Source organism: Pteropus medius, unplaced genomic scaffold (genome assembly GCF_902729225.1).
Source record: "Pteropus medius unplaced genomic scaffold, Ma_sr-lr_union100, whole genome shotgun sequence".
Taxonomy (NCBI): Eukaryota; Metazoa; Chordata; class Mammalia; order Chiroptera; family Pteropodidae; genus Pteropus; species Pteropus medius.
Genome location: NW_024353791.1, coordinates 77301 through 94413, shown reverse-complemented (window position 1 = coordinate 94413; position 17113 = coordinate 77301). Strand labels below are relative to the sequence as shown.

Sequence of the window (17113 nt, the reverse complement as noted above, 5' to 3'; positions counted from 1 at the left end):
TCAATACAAAAAGAAATTTCCTAAGTTTGGAAAAAGGAACTCAATTCTAGCAGTTTGCGAAAGAGTTCTGGGAAGAAGATAGAGAAAAGAGACAGGTTAAATTAGCATTTGAACAAAATAACAGAACAATTTTAAAGTTTCAAAATTGGTCTCTGGCCTTATTCTGAATGGAGCTGGTTTCAGGATTGCTTTTCCATCCTCTTAGACTCACATGTACAGAGCTGCGAACTTGTGGAGGAGGCTGCCCTTGAGTGGAATGGTCCAGCAGATGGAGAGATGTCCTTCAGAGATTCAGTCTAGCTTATTGTAAAGGGCTCCCATGTCTGTTTTGGAAAGGCCTTAGAATTCTTTCAGGAGTTCACCTGGCAAATAAGCATTCAGAATCTCTGAGAGCATCTGCATTTCAGGGCTCTTTGAGGAGTCTGACTTCTATATCGCTTGAGTCATATTTCATGTTGGTTTTCATCAGCTGTTGCCTCTGTTGCTCCAAATAAAAGAAAGAAAGAAAACACTGTCAAGAGATTTGAAGAAAAATTCTAACCTCAGGGGAAATTCTACTCTAAAGTATTTCTCTAATGAGATCTTCCCTCCCTAAATCCTCATTATTTTATTTTGAGGGAGAGAGCATCTACAAATGATTCTAGAAGATCTCTGGACAGGAGGCTGTGGGGAATAATCTTGTCAGAACAGGTCTGGATGACTTCCAGTTTCTTAGAGCTGTTATGGGGTCTCTATTGATTACTGTCTTCCCAAATATCCATCAGAGGTCCTTCCATCATCCTTTCTGGTTTCTGTTCAAACGTCACTTAATCAGTGAGATCCACCTTGACCTTCTTTCCCCTTTGCCATCTTATTTTTCTCCATAGCACTTAACATTATCTGGCACACAATATTTACTCATTTACCTGTTTATTGTCTCCCTTCTCTTGAATGTTGGTTTGCTCACTGTGGAATCCCCAACACTAGCACAATGCTTGGCACATAGTAGATCCCAAGAAATGCTTTTGAATGAATGAATAAGAGAAATAGCCACACATATTGGATGCTGTGAGCAGAAAAAAGAGCTGCGCTTTTGAATATGAACCTCTGATTTAAAGTTACCAGGAGTTGATCTGATATCAAATTGATTTTCACATGCATGCGCAGATCTAGTGCAAGTAGCTTTGAGTAGGTATTCGTTTATTTATTTTATAAAAGTTAATGTTAATCTGAGTAATACTAAGCAACTGGCTAGGAATGAAGAAATAATGGCTGGAGTGTGATATAATCTTCAGGAGGCTCCACTGTAAAATGATAGAGCCAGACAAAGACTGTGTAATTTCTAAGATTCTTTTTAATTCTAAATTACTAAGGTGTTTGTGAGTGCACGTGCGTGAGTGTGCGTGTGTGTGTGTGTGTGTGTGTGTGTGTGTGTGTTTAAGGTGCAATGTGACATCTGGCCACAAGATGACAGTATTATCTGTGTTAAAACCAAGTACTGTACTGTGTCTGTTATATGGAATAAATAGAAATAATAAATCCAGAGGGCTCATGAGGGATATAAATTCCTTGAGCAAAGATACTGTACATTAGCTTGAGAAAACTATGTGTCAAAAGATATAATTTCCTTTTGTGACAATTTGGAAATAGTTTGAAATATAGCTACCTTTCTCCCTTCCGCCTTCTTCCCTTCTTCTTTCTTTCTTTCCTTCCTTCTTTCCTTTCTTATTTTTTCTTCTAGTTTTCTTTTCTTCCTCCTTTTTTCCCTTCCATTTCCTTCTTTCAAGTACTCATTTTATTACATAAAAATTACAAGTCAAACAAAACAGATGTGTAAGAAAAGGTTAACATTCTCACCATTTCCTTTAAATCTCACCTTTCTGAAGTGACTAGTTTCCTTTGTTGTTTCATATTTCTTCCTCTATATTCATACATATGCACAGATAGATGTATATTGTATTTCTTTAGGTCTTTTTAAAAACATCTCAAAAAAAATAAAAAAACACACAACCCATCTCATTGCCCATTGGGAAATACTTTTAGATAGTAGAAAAACCCTCCCATCTCTTCCGTACTGTCATAAATATCACCACCATCACCACTGCCCCCCCACCCCAACACACATCGTGTATATAACCTACCTCTAATCACATCCGTTTTCATTTCTCCTACTTTGAGAAACAGAAACTCAGTATAGAGAAATTGATCTCTTCTGCATTTGCTTTATGTTATTCCCCATTTCTCATCATTGTTGTTCAATGTTCACAGAATCACTTGGGCTAAAACCTGTGGATTCATCTGTAGACAATATTCATGTGAAGACACTCCTGTAAGGGAACCCAGAGCTGCTCTGGGGAAGGAGTTCCGCCCTTTGTGTTTCTTCTGGGTTTTGCATCCACAGTAAGGGTGTTGACCTTCTACTGGCTCCAGTGGCTCAGAGACTGGGATACATCGCCTGGCTCGTGGTGTCCAGAAGATGTGGGGAGTTTTCCTTCTTTACGTTTTTCTGACAATGGGAGGTAAGTCTCAAATCAATAGGAAACATTGCTGGGAATTTTCAAAATAATTTTCTTGCAGCTAAAGGAAATGATTGTAACTTCTCACACTTGTACTAAGAGTCTTTCCTGATGCATATTTTCTTTATGTATCATCTTTGACCTTGTCTTTGTCCCGTCCTTGTCCTCCTCCTGCTCCTCTTTCTATCACCATTTATTTCTATCTAAGGAACTTCTCCATCAGTGGCAGTTTTTTTTGTGACTACATGGAAACTAACTTTTTAAATAATGATGCGGCTTCTAGGAGTGCTTCCTTAGTAACGGTTATGTGTCTTCTTATAGGCACCATGGGACAAGATATCCAGCAGCCCTCTGAATTGGTGGCTATGGAAGGAGCCTCTGTCCAGGTCAACTGCACATACCAGACTTCTGGGTTCAATGGGCTGTCTTGGTACCAACAACATGATGGCAGAGCACCCATATTTCTCTCTTACAATGTTCTGGATGGTTTGGAGAAGAGAGGTCATTTTTTTTCATTCCTTAGTCGCTCTGAGACGTACAGTTACCTCCTTCTGAAGGAGCTCCAGATGAAAGACTCTGCCTCTTACCTCTGTGCTGTGAGAGACACGGTGACTATGAGGCCCCTTCAGCTGCACCAGAATTCAAGGCAGCCATGGCAGTGGGAAGTTATATTTCCTAAGTGTATGCCTGTGGTGAGTTAAGACAGGGACTTGAGAATCAGACTGCTTAGATTTGCAGTCTATTTTAAGATCTTCCTTTCCTGCCTTGTAATTCCCTTGTATTGTCTTCAATTTTACAATTAAGTTCATTAAATGTTACAGCCTACTGTCAGCTAGGTTTAGAAAATAAATAATTATTGTTGTGGTTTTGTCCCCCTATAATTAAGCTGACCAGAACTTGGAAGGTCAAATTGTAGGTTACTTGGGTATCAAAAATGAGGGCTGCCCCAAGTTAAAATAAGGTAGTTGGTCATATGTTACATAATTTGTTTGGAATCAAAGATTAAACAAAATTCTCTTTTGGTGAACTTTTGATGGAATCTTGACAGACATAGTCATGTTAGAAAGCAACCTGACATTTTGAATCAAGGCCATTAAAATGTTCACATTCCTTTTACTGGATAATTCCATTTTTGAGCTCTCACTGAAAGAGAGTAAGGCTAGAAATGAGGTTTAGGGGCTTTGAATTTTGGAGTGTGTAATGTTTACATAGAAGCGCTATTCATTAGGGCAAAATATGGGCAACAACCTTAAGCAAGTTATGACCAATGATATTTTTTAAAGATGTGTTAGTTTCTGTTGCTGTATAACAAATTATCACAATACCCATATATTTACTTATAGTCCTGTAGGTCAGAAGTTCAGGCAGTTTCAACTGCTTCCATGCTTAGGATATTACAAGTCAAGGTGTTGGCTGGCTGAGTTCTCGTCTAGAGCTCAGGGTCTTCAATCAAGTTCCTTGCACTTGTAGGACTGAGGTCCTCATTTCCTGGCTGTTTATGGCCTGGCGGCATCTTCAGCTTCTTAAGGTCACCTGCATTCTTTCTCATGTGATCCCCTCCATCTTTAAATCAGCAATAGCATTTCAAGTCCTTCTCATGTGTGGAATCTTTGAGCTTCATCTTCTGCCTTCTTTCTCTGCCACCAGACAAATTCAGGTGCTTTTAAGGGTCTCTTGTGAATAGGTTAGGCCTACCTAGAATTCTGCCTTTTTTAAGGTCAGCTGTGTCATATAACACAACATAATCAACAGAGTGATATTTCATTCAAAGTCCTGGGGATTAGGTCATGGAATTTTGGAGCCATTCCTTGAAATTCTACCTACCACACAGCCAATAAAAGACATAAGACTGTATAAAAACTCTGAGTTGCCAGAAAAGGGGACAAAGCCCAGATATATATTTCTTATTTTAAATCATAACATCACAGTTGACTTTTTAAAGAATTGACTTATAAACTTTTATTACAAATTAAAAATGAAGCTCTTAAAAATCTCAACTTGACCAGATATAAAACAATTTGAAAGACTTTAAAGGTATATTGAGAAAAACCAGGCTTAAAAAAAGCAAATTTGTCATTATTACCCAAAAGAGATATCTTTAGGTAAAAATATTAAAAACCCCAAACTGGATAGGAAAAACAAATGGTGTAGATGATAGAGCTCTTCATTTCTCTGGCAACCAAATCAAAGTTGTGATGGAAATAAGGAGCAGCAGCAAGGAAAAAGCATCGGATCTAGATAAACAAGTCATACAACTAAGGAGAAATCCAAAAAATCACTTTGCAACAGCAGAAGATAGGACGAGATGAGGACACGGGGCTGCCCAGTCTCCAGTGGCTGAGTGAGATGGAGGCTGCGGCAGCGGTAAAAGCCTTTTAAAGGGGCCGTGTCAGCGAGCGGATTTTCCGGTGACGAACCTGTTTGTTCAGAGCACCAGTGCCAATTAGGCTGCGTGCGGGGGCACCAGGAACTTTCAAGGAGAGATTGTCAGAGTGAGGGCTGAGGTGAGACTTGCTCTGTACAGAAGTGCCGGTGGTATCCATTGTTCCCTGTTGAACACTCCTCCTTCCCAGTGTGTGGACACAGTGCTGCCATAGATGTGACGTCATTAAACAGAGGTTGCTCTGCCCAGAGGATTCCCTGAAACGCCGCCTCCCCTAACTCGTGAGCCCACCTAAGCCACATCCAGGTGTATCCTCAGAGAGTCAGGTGCTCCTTGTTGAGACTCACACTGGAGGCAGCCTCCATTTCTGGTGTGGCCTTTTGAGGCAACTATATATAAGCACAGCATCTGTGGATTGCTTGCTGAATCTTAACTGGTGGCCCTGGAGGGGCAGAGGCTAGGGCTAAGTTTGGCCTGCATCTGAACTCCTTTTAGGACAGGTCACCTGCTTCACAAATCCATGCTAATAAGACCAGGAGACATAGGAGCTTTGTTTAGCACATAGAAACAAACACAGAAAGGCAGCCAAAAGGGGAAGACAAAGAAGCAGAAAACATAAGAGAGAACAGAACAGAGATCCAGATATAATAGAGTCAAGTAATCTAGGAGATGCAGAGCTCAAAACACTGGTTATAAAAATGCTCAATGAACTTTTGGTTAAATTCAGTGAGAACTTCAATAAAGAGATAAAAAGTATAAAAATGGAAATGGCAATTATAAAAGAGAACCAGTCTGAAATGAAGAACATATTATCTGAGATGAGAAGTATATTAAATGGAATAAATAAAGGAATAATCAAAGTGAATTTAAAAAAGGATCAAATGCCTTATCTAAAGGATGGGAAAACCAAGGACACACAATCAGAATGGCAAGAGATAAGATGACAAGACTATAAAAATAATTTAAGAAGAATAGGGGACACTATTAAGGGTTCAAATTCTGTCTGATTGGCATAACTGAAGAAAATCAAGATGTTGAACAGCTGTTTGAAGAAATAATGATGGAAAACTTCCCTAACCTGGTGAAGGAAATGGACATAAAACCCCAGGAAGCTCAGAGAATTCCAGAAATCAGGGATCCAAAGAGGCTCACACCAAGACACATCATAATTAAAATACCAAAGGTTAAATACAAAGAAAGAATATTAAAAGCAGCAAGAGAAAAACAGATAATTACTTATAAGGGAAAACCTATAACATAAGACTGGCAGCTGATTTCTCAAAAGAAACTATGCAGGACAGAAGGGCTTGGCAAAAAAATATTCGACAGGATGAAGACCCAAGAATACTTTATCCAGCAACGCTATCATTTAGAGTTGAAGGACAGATAAAGAGCTTCCCAGGCAATAATAAGCTATAGGAATTGATCACCACCAAGCCTGAATTACAGGAAATGTTGGAGGAACTTCTTTAAGGAGAAAAAAACCTTTATCAAAAACAGGAATAAAAAATGGTAACAACTACATTCCTATCAATAAGTACCTGAAATGGAAAAGAATTAAGTGCTCCAACCAAAAGATAGAGTGGCTGAAAGACCCCTACATATGCTGCCTACAAGAGACTCACTTCAGATTAAAAGACACACACAGACTAAAAGGAAGGGGATGGAAAAAGATATTGCCTTGATGGACAGAAAAAGATAAACATGATATAATTTCACTTATATGTAGAATCTGAGGAATAAAAAGAACAAACTAATCAAAAACAGACTCACAAACATAGTGGACAATTTGGTGACAGACAGAAGGGAGGGGGGTATGGGGGCCTGGGAGAATAGAGTGAAGGATTAAAGAAGTACAAATTAGTAGCTGATGGATGGTTATGGCGATGGGGAGCATGGCATAGGGAATGCAAGTAGCATTAACATGCTGGCTAGGTGGAGGGTCAGGGGAGGGAGAGAGCAATTTGGGGTATCGTTTTACAAACTGTATAGATGTCTAACCAATGTACTATATACTTGAAACTAATTAAAATAAATAAATTAAAAAAACCCCCCAAACTGTATAGATAATGTGAATAGTTCTAGCGTTTGGTCAATGGGCAAAAAGCAAGCACTTAAGGTCTTTAGCTTCAAAATTTTGTTTTTTTCTTATTACTGGAATTTTGTATTCATTTATTCTTTTTGGATGACTGAACCAGATGATGGTAAAGGTGGTAAGCTAACCTTTATTCAGGCCAGGCCCTTCTCAGCTTCAGAAGTGGATAAATTCTCAGCTGGTGAATCAGCTGCTTTTGTCTCTTTTCCATGTTGTGGTTGAGGGTTTTCTGGACATCCGCAAAGGTAATTGAAGTTGTGGTGGTAATAATGTTGAGGTGGATGCTGACCTTGGGTCTTATCTCCTTGATTTTCCTTCTCTTCTTTATTGCTATCCTCTTTGTGCTGCCTTTGGTTAGAAGGGCCCCTGAGAAATTATGATCTATAACTCTGATACATATTTTGTCTCACTGGTCTACCTTGTTCTCCTGCACCCCGGTTGTCAATACCCTCCATCACTTCTTCCTGCACTAGAGAGTTGGAATAGTGTGGTTGTTGCTCATGGGGTCTCTGAATGTAGTAAGGTAAGAACTGTGGCCTGAGGTAGGGTTGGCACTGTTGAGCCTGGCCTTCGAGGCATTCTCCCATACCTCCTTTTCCCTACTCTCACTGTTCTGGTAATTCTGGTAATTGCATGGAGGACCCCTACCATGTGGATAGCATCTATAGTGGTTACAGTTTGCTGCATATTGACTGCCTTGCACTGGTGGAACTCCACCAGGGCTTATAACATTTACTGCTCCCACACCCTTTTCTCATCAACATCAAACTCCACAGTCTCTCCTGTATATTATAAAAATCTTTCAAACTGCCATTTTCTTCCTCCTAGCCTTCTTGTTATTATTTTCATATATTTTAATCCTTCATGTTACAAATTCCACAATGTTTTGTTATTATTTTTTTGCTTTAAGTAGTCAAAACTATTTTAAGGAGATTTAAAAACTGTTTATAAAATACCTTGACATTTTTGCACTATTAAAAGAGGTTACCTCAAGCAGACAATCTGTAAAGTGCAGATTATATATTTTTGCTTTGAACTTATATTCAAGCAGCAGAAAAGACAAATGAGGAGGTTTTGAATCAGATATTTCTGGAAATTAAGTTAGTTCCAGGCTGTATATTGGGCATTTTGGAAGCACATGGATTGGTACCAATTTACTCATTATTCAATTATTCATGGGTGAGATTTCACTTGTCAGTGGCCTTTGAATCCCTGGTGTGTATTGCAGTGATTAGTATAGTGGCCAAACAAACTGATGTCATGCTAATTGCCAAAGTTTGGAACTCTTCCATATTTGGAGGCTGCTGGTTTTGTTGTCCACTTATTAAATTGTTAAATGAATGAGATTAATAACTAGAAATTCATTGAAATGGAAAACTTTTAATAATACCCTTGAGTGTTCATTGATGGCAAGTTCAATTATAGTCATGCAATGATCACTTTAAAATCCTATGCCAGACAGATAAAAATCCCAAAGTTTTCAAGTCTGAAATCTATTCTGTGCAGAATTTTGTGATTTTACATCCCAGGCTTCTATAAAAGGAGAAATGAGTCATTGGAGGAGGCACAGGAGTTTATAGTAAGTGTTTGATGTCAGTGGAAAATCTATTTTAAATAAACAAGATAAGTCTATAAATGTTACTGATTATACGTTGAAAAATGTTGCTTTGACCTTTAAAAGACAGCCAGAGTTTAATAGAGCTGCTAGGTTGATTGATTGGATTTGATAACACTGAATTTTCCTATCCTCTTTTTGCTTCACCTTCATAGAGTGATAACGATTATTGTTAGTTATTTAGGTAACGTTGATGGAGGGAGAGAGGAGATACAAAGATGTTCTAAGAAAGTTTATCTTTTGAGAGTGATGAATGAATACTGGTTTTTCCATATACCTACACCTTCATAAACCTAAACCACATTTCCATCTTTAAGATGATTGCAAGGAAGGTAATTGTATTAGGTTCTCCAGAGAAACATAGCCAATAGGACTGATCTATCTATCTATCTATCTATCTATCTATCTATCTATCTATCTATCTATCTATCAGAATAAATTATATGTACGTGGAGAGAGAAAGAGAGACAGAGATTTATTTTAAGGAATCGGCTTATGAGAATGTAAGGCCTGGCAAATCTGAAGTTTACAGGGCACAGCCTGGAAATTCTGGCAGGATTCAGTCTTACAGTCATGAGTCTGAAGACAATCTGGAGGCAGGATTCCTTCTCCCGGGGACCTCAGTCTTTTCTTTTAAGGCCTTCCACTGATTGTATTAGGCCTACCCATATTATGGAGGGTAATCTGTTTTATCCAAAGTCTACTAATTAAAATGTTAATCACATTTAAAAAATACCTTCACAACAACATCTAGACTGGTATTTCACTATACAACTGGGTGCCGTGACCTAGCTAAGTTGACATATAAAATTAACTATTGCAATAATTAAAGGGATAAAATTTTTACCTACTTTCCAGATAATGAAAATAAAACCAAGCGACTAGCCAAGTGCACCCAGAGATATGATAGATGAGTTGGTTAAAGGAGTAAAAGGAAGCAGAATTCAAATTTTTAGATATATTAACTCACAAAGTAAGTCTTCACTTGATAATGTTTATTAGTTTAGCAGGACAAGAATAGAACCAAACACTAACTGGCTTTGATTTGACACAACTCCTTTGAAACTTTTATATTTTATTTTCTCCCAGCTTTATTGAGGTATAATTGACAAATAAAAATTGCATATATTTAAAGTAACGTTGTGATGCTTTGATATATGCATACATTGTGACATGATTATCACAATCAGAACACTTTTATATTTTTACGATACAAAATTTTATGTTTAAAGTTAGTATCAGGTCATATCTTTTAAAGTATGCTATTTATATTAACTAAAAATGACTACTTTCCTTTTATAGTAAATGTTTGTTGGAACCGGTTCAAATGTAATGATTCTAATGGTGTCATGGTAGTTACTGATTAAAGTGGAAATGACAAGTAGGCTTATTTCTACTTTACCTGGCCAGAGGAAGGCAAGAGGATAAATGCAAATTTTACAGGGAATAAAAGGATTGAAAAATCCAGGAACTAACATTAAAAGGGTGGAAATATTTAAAAAGAAAACCAGTTGCTAATGTCCAAATCAGAGTGTTTTTAATTTTGTGTTCTTAATTTTGCTTTCTCTCTGTTCCTTATTAGAAAGAATTATGAAAGAAATGGATGAAAGAATATTATAATATTATAACAATGAACAAAATTACCCCTGTATAATTTGAAAAAATTGGTAAGTTTTACCAGCTCTTCACTTTCATTGCTTGCCACACTTTTTGTGGGGAGGCACATGTATTTATACATGTACATTGTACTGAGCGGGACTCTTCTCATCACTTGTCTAATATATTGCATAAGTGTGTGGTGTTTAGAAGTTTAATAGAAGGCATTTTAACTTATGAGAATTGTTTTGACCTTTCTTCTGTCTCAGGCCTCAGTGTATATCTTCAGTGTATTGCTTTCTATGAAAGAATCTACGTGCGCGCGCACACACACACACTCCCCACAAATACATACATTCTCCAAGATTCCTCCGTTAAATGCCTAAGATTGCGACTTGTCGCCTTTTAGATTTTGCCACAGCACCTGTTTCTTTTTCTAATTATCAAAAGATTCATAGGATTATGGAATTTGGGGGTTGGGAAGGATTAAGACCATCACTTCCCTTTGCATCTTTGTATTTGCATCCCTAGCTCAGTGCCTCACTAGGTACTGACTATTGAAAATGATACAACCTTCCAAAGAAAGTATGGGTCTCTTCCACTGGCAGGTGGACCATTCAGTCTATACTTGTTTGGTCCCTGGATTTTAAAGCAAAGCAGTCCTTATTACTACCAGAGAAAGCCTGTCATTTTTGTGCTCTAAAAGTCAGCACACAGATTAGATTTGGGCCATTCTGGAGAAGACATGAAAGACTACAGTACAGCTGAGATGTGATACTTCTCTTCCCCTGGGCTTTCCTACTCAGTGTCACTCTCTGGGACATAACTCACTATGATTACATTCTTGTACCATATGGGGGAAGTGCTGTTGAGTGCTTTCTCTGTACGCAGAGAAGAGGACGCTATTTCGTTCTTACCTTAAGCAGTTTTCACCTTTAAAACCTGAGTAGTTTTCTTTCTCAGAGGTTTCTTTTCCTATTTAGATTGACAAACAGGTAGATAATATCATAATATAATATGAAGAATCAAATCTTTAAAAAAAGAAACTAAGTACAATATACTGAAAGAGATTTAGAAGTTAATCTAGCTCAGCTCTCTGGAGGCAACTGCTGAGTGATGGAAACCTAAAGGCAGAAGAACTGGGACAGAGTTCCAGTTCTGCTGTGCAGAAGCAGGGCAAGGCATAAAACATCTTGGAAGCTTATCTTATCTGCATTCCGTTTTCTTAGAGAAATAAATGCTCTGAGCTTTAATTTCCAATGATAATTTTCTGTGCCACAGAACCACTAACGAAGCCAGAGATTCTTCCCATTCCCTGACTTCTCTTTTAATCTTTCAGCAGAGACCTAGACAGCTGCTACATCTAATCACATAGAAGAGATGCATCTAGTTCCTATTTTGCAGCTCAGCAAACTGAGGCTTAGGGAGGCAAAGGTCACAGTTATTTGAATTGTACGTGCTCTTATGAAGAGCCTCTGCCCTCTTCTTTCTAGTTGAAAGCAAAACAGCTCTTGGTTTTCTGCTACTAATGTATTGCTGGCCAGGAGTTTATAGAAAAGATCTTTCCCATTTTAAGAATATTGCTTTATTAAGAAATACAACCATATTATAAACTCTTAGACATAGAGAAGGAAAAATGAACTCATAATCCTATGAAGTCAGCATTTTTGTTTCCATTTTGTTTTCTCCCCTATTCATGCTTTTAATACTTTGTTTTTCAAACAAAGTAACCCATGTTTATTATACAAATTTAAATAATACAGAATATAATGTAAAAATGAAAAAAATCTTGTTATTCCTTTCAAGTCTATACTTCCACAGGTAACCAATGTTAAAATAAGTGTGTATTCCTCAACACCTATCTTCTGTCCTTTTAGGAATAAATACTACAGACAAAAGTAATTCATCAATAAATATTTGAATATGTATAAACATGTTAAAACACATATACACACATATATGTGTATGTGTACTCATAAAAATCTCTTTTGATTCCTTCCTTCCTCTTTTTTTGTTCCTTCTTTCTTTTTTTTCCCTTCCTTCCATTCTCTCTCTCCCCCCGTTTCTTCCTTCCTGGTTCAAAATATAATTATAATATGCTCCTTTCACTTAATATATTATTGAAGTTAAGTTTGCAATCTTGACTGTACGTTGGAATCAATAAGGAACTTTAAAAGTACTCATGGGTCTAACTCCAGATATTCTGAATTAATTGTCTGGAGTGAAGACTGGGCAGCAAAATTTATAACCTCCCCCTCCCCGTAAGTGGTTCTAACATGCTGCCACATTGAGAACCACTGCTTTAAGTCAATATACATAGATGCAACTCATTCTTATTAATGGCTGCATAATATTTCATATTGTGGCTGTCATAAAATTTATCTACCTTTTTCTCTATTGATAAACATTCATTTTATTTCCAGTGCCTTGTTTTGCTAAAAATGTTTTAATAAATATAGATCTTTTATTTCTATGAAATACAGTCCTAGAAGTGGAAATTCTGGGTTAGTGGTACAGGCATTTAAAATTTTGAGAAGTGCTGCCAGATTATTTACCAAAAGGTCTTAATAATATCTGCTTCCAGAAGCAGTCTACAGAGTGCTCAGCTCCTTACTCTTTTGCTAGTCTGAAGAGAAAAAAAAGTATTTGGTTGAGTTTTTCTTCACCTGCTTCTGAAGTTGAGCATCTTTTTATTCATACATATTTGTCATTTGCATTTTTTCCTGTGATTTACCTAGTCATATATTTTTTTACCCATATTTAATTGTCATCTCTTTTTCTTTATCAAATTTTAAGAGATCTTTAAATATTAGGAATACTATCCTTTTTTGGTTATGTGAGTTGCAATATTTTCTTCTAGTCTGCTATTTGTATTTTGATCATTTACATGGCACTATATGTATTTAAAAAATTTTAAGAATGTAGAAGTAATTTTATCTCATTTTTAAAAATATTTCAATATTTTTTCATATTGTAATCTTTTATCACTAGTGTTCCTAATGGCTGCACACAATTCTATTCAAGTTTCACTATATTCATTCAAGCTTCAAAAAATGTCCCATGACTTTTTTTTTAAATAACGCTGTAATTAATTTTTTTTTTTGTATTTAGCTTTCTCCATAGTTTGGATGCTTAAGGGATTCCTACAAATGAAATCATTGGATCAAGAATATAAATATTTTTTATGGTTTGTGGTAATTATTTCCTAAGATTTGTTACAATTTTTTGGCCAGCCAATCAGTATAGAAAATTAGGAGGAATATAACTTTAGTATTTATACAATAATATCTCCTAGAGAAAAAGCATATTACAAAATTTTTAAAAATATGTTTTTTAAGTTACTTATTAGCTCTATTGTGAAGGAAGGATTGAATTCTTTTTCAGGTTACCTCAGTTCAAATAAAAATATTTTTTACATACCTACTGTGTGTAAGAAACCATTCTAAGTGCTGCGAAGGATAAGTCATATATGGTCATTGCTTTTTAAGAAAATTTCAATTTAATGGGAAAGGAAAACAAATACCTTATTTTATTTTCTTTTATAGTTAAGTATCACAAAAAAAGCATCAAAGGGAGAGATAGGATTTGATTGTGTCAGGAAAGTTTTCTTAAAGGTACTGCTTTTTGAGATGGTCTTGAAAGATTCATGGTATTTTAATAGTCAGTGATGAGGTAAAGAGAGTGCATTTGATTAGAGGGCATGTTTTTTGAGCAGAAGAAACATAATAAATAAGGCCAAAGGTTTTAGAAAGTAAATAGGTGGAGGTAGCATGGCTGAAGCATAGTAACTTGCTTTGCCGGAGAGAAGGGGAATGCCATACTGGAAAAATAAATGTGCAGCAGACTGTTTTAAGCTTTGAAGGTACATTTAATTTTATAGGAAAAATGAAACATTGCATGTTTTTAGCTGGGAGTTGTACTTTGGAATATTAACTTGGCATTATCTGTGGATCAGACTGAAATTAAAAGAGCCAGCTAACTAGTGGCTAAGGGTTTTGGGCAACTTATTTATTCTTGTAAGGCTCACTTAACTCAACTGCAAGACACGATCAGTAATGCCTATGCCATCGTGCAGAATGGTGGATATAGAGTGCCTGGAATGGCTCCTGATACATGGTGAGTATATTTTAACAGTTATGATTAAATTTGTCTTATATTCCATATGCTCTACAAATAAATAAACAATTCAGATAGAAATGCAGAATCAATTTAATTAGGTCTATTCTTATAATATTAAAGCTAAATTAACTTTCATCCCTCTCCATTCCCGCACAAGTCCTTTAGAAAGCTCACTGGATGGATGCACAAAACCAAACAAGAGTGACTGAATTTGTCTTCTTGGGACTTACTGATAATTGGGTACTGGAGATACTATTTTTCATGGCATTCTCAACTACATATGTGCTAACTCTCTGGGGGAACATTCTCATCATGGTTACCATAGTCTTTACTGCACGTCTCCATACCCCTATGTATTTCTTCCTGAGCAATTTGTCCTTTATTGACATCTGCCATTCATCTGTCACTGTGCCCAAGATGCTGGAGAGTTTGCTTTTAAAGAGAAAGACCATTTCTTTTGACAACTGCATTGCACAGCTCTTCTTCCTACACCTGTTTGCCTGTGCTGAGATCTTTCTACTGACTATTATGGCCTATGATCGTTACGTAGCCATCTGCACCCCATTACACTACTCCACTGTGATGAACATGCGAGTCTGCATACAGCTTGTCTTTGCTCTCTGGCTGGGGGGTACTGTTCACTCACTGGAGCAAACTTTCTTGACTATTCGTCTACCTTACTGTGGCCCCAACATTATTGATAGCTACTTCTGTGATGTGCCTTCTGTCATCAAGCTGGCCTGTACAGACACATACCTCACAGGCATGCTGGTTGTGTCCAATAGTGGGACCATCTCCCTCGCCTGTTTCCTGGCTTTGGTCACCTCCTATACAGTCATCCTGGTTTCTCTTAGAAAACAGTCAGCTGAAGGGCGCCGGAAAGCCCTGTCTACTTGCTCAGCCCACCTCATGGTGGTTGCCCTTTTTTTTGGACCATGTATCTTCATCTACACCCGGCCAGACACCAGTTTCTCCCTTGACAAGGTGGTATCTGTCTTTTACACAGTGGTCACCCCTTTCTTGAATCCCCTTATTTACAGTTTGAGGAATGAGGAAGTAAAAAGTGCTATGAAGCATCTCAGACAGAGACAAGTTTTTTTCACTAGATCATGTACATGATGGTCGTGGGATTGCAGATATAATTGTGGCCATATCTTTAATGAGAGAGCAAAAGTAAAGAATCAAAATCATTATGTGAAATGGCATGAAGCAGGGCAGACTTTTGTTTGAAAGAGAGAGATTTGATAACCATTACTTATATAAAGGAAAAGATCACGGTGAAGCATGTAAGGAAAAAGAACCCAACAAAGTTTAAAGAAGGCTTCTGATTTCACCAATAAAAGAACACTTTTTGAGGGGGGCCGGACTAAGGCATGATGGTGGCTACTCTTCTAGCCCTTGTTCTGGCACCAGGTAATGCAGACTTCCTCAGTATGAATCCCACGAGAGCCTCTTACCCTCCACCGGTGTCCCGAATATATCTCTTTGGGCAAGGGAAACGAACAAACAAACAAATAAACAAATGAGTCTACATCAAACTAAAAAGTTTTTGTACAGCAAAGGAAACCATCGACGAAACAAAAAGACAACCAATTGTTTGGGAGAATATATTTGCTAATGATACATCTGATAAGAGGTTAGTATCCAAAATATATAAAGAACTTATACAACTCAACAACAAAAACACAAACAATCTAATTAAAAAATGGGCAAAAGATCTGAACAGATACTTCTCCAAAGAGGAAATACAGATGGCTAATAGACATATGAAAAGATGCTCAAGGTCACTAACCATCAGAGAAATGTAAATTAAAACCACAATGAGATATCACCTCACACCTGTCAGAATGGCTATCATCGATAAATCAAAAAACAAGTGTTGGTGAAGATGAGGAGAAAAAGGAACCCTCATACATTGTTGGTGGAATTGCAAATTGGTACAGCCGCTATGGAAAACAGTATGGAGGTTTCTCAAAAAATTAAAAATAGATATACCTTTTGACACAGCTATTCTACTTCTGGGTGGTTATCCAAAGAAAATCAAAATAATAATTTGTAAAGATCTATGCACTCCGATATTCATGGCAGCACAATTTACAATAGCCAAGATATGGAAGCAACCTAAATGCCCATCGATAGACGATTAGATAAAGAAATTATGGTTCATATATACAATGGAATATTACTCAGCCATTAAAAAAATGAAATCCTACCATATGCAATGACTTGGATGGATCTAGAGGTTATTATGCTGAGTGAAATAAATTAAACAGAGAAAGATAAATACCATATGATTTCACTTACATGCAGAACCTAAGGAACAAAAGAACAAACTAATCAAAAACAGACTCACAAATATAGAGGACAATCTCATGACGGACAGAGGGGAGGTGGGTTGGGAGGCTGGGAGAATGGGGTGAAGGGTTAAAGAAGTACAAATTAGTAGTTGATAGTTGGTCACTGGGATGGAGAGCACGGCAGAGGAAATGCAGTTAGCATTAACATGATGGTTAGGTGGAGGGCCAGGGAAGGGAGGGAGCAAATGGGGGGATAGTTTTATGAACTATATAGATGTCTAACCAATGTACTGTATACTTGAAGCTAATTTAAATAAATAAATTTTTTTAAAAAAGAACACATTTTGGGGCACAGACTCATTTTCAGGAACAGGTATAGTTGAGAGAGATCCCACTTTCTTGATTTGTACTCCTCTGCGGGTTATTGACTCTGGGAAGCTATATATCACACCTGTGTTTTATACATTCTAAAAGTTTTTTTTTTTTTTTAAGGTGAGGCAGCCCTTGGTTGAC

The 17113-nt window shown here is 37.0% G+C and overlaps 1 protein-coding gene and 1 pseudogene across 1 annotated transcript; one reads left to right on the top strand and one right to left on the bottom strand.

The window, feature by feature from the left end:
* Positions 1-7107: 7107 nt before the first annotated feature.
* Positions 7108-9257, bottom strand: LOC120593510 (Y-box-binding protein 1-like; annotated as a pseudogene).
* A 5217-nt stretch (positions 9258-14474) lies between these two features.
* On the top strand, positions 14475-15524 carry OR4E2 (olfactory receptor family 4 subfamily E member 2). The gene has a single exon (XM_039851359.1). It carries the CDS (start codon positions 14481-14483, stop codon positions 15420-15422), a length of 942 nt encoding a protein of 313 aa, XP_039707293.1. The 5' UTR covers positions 14475-14480; the 3' UTR covers positions 15423-15524.
* Positions 15525-17113: the final 1589 nt, after the last annotated feature.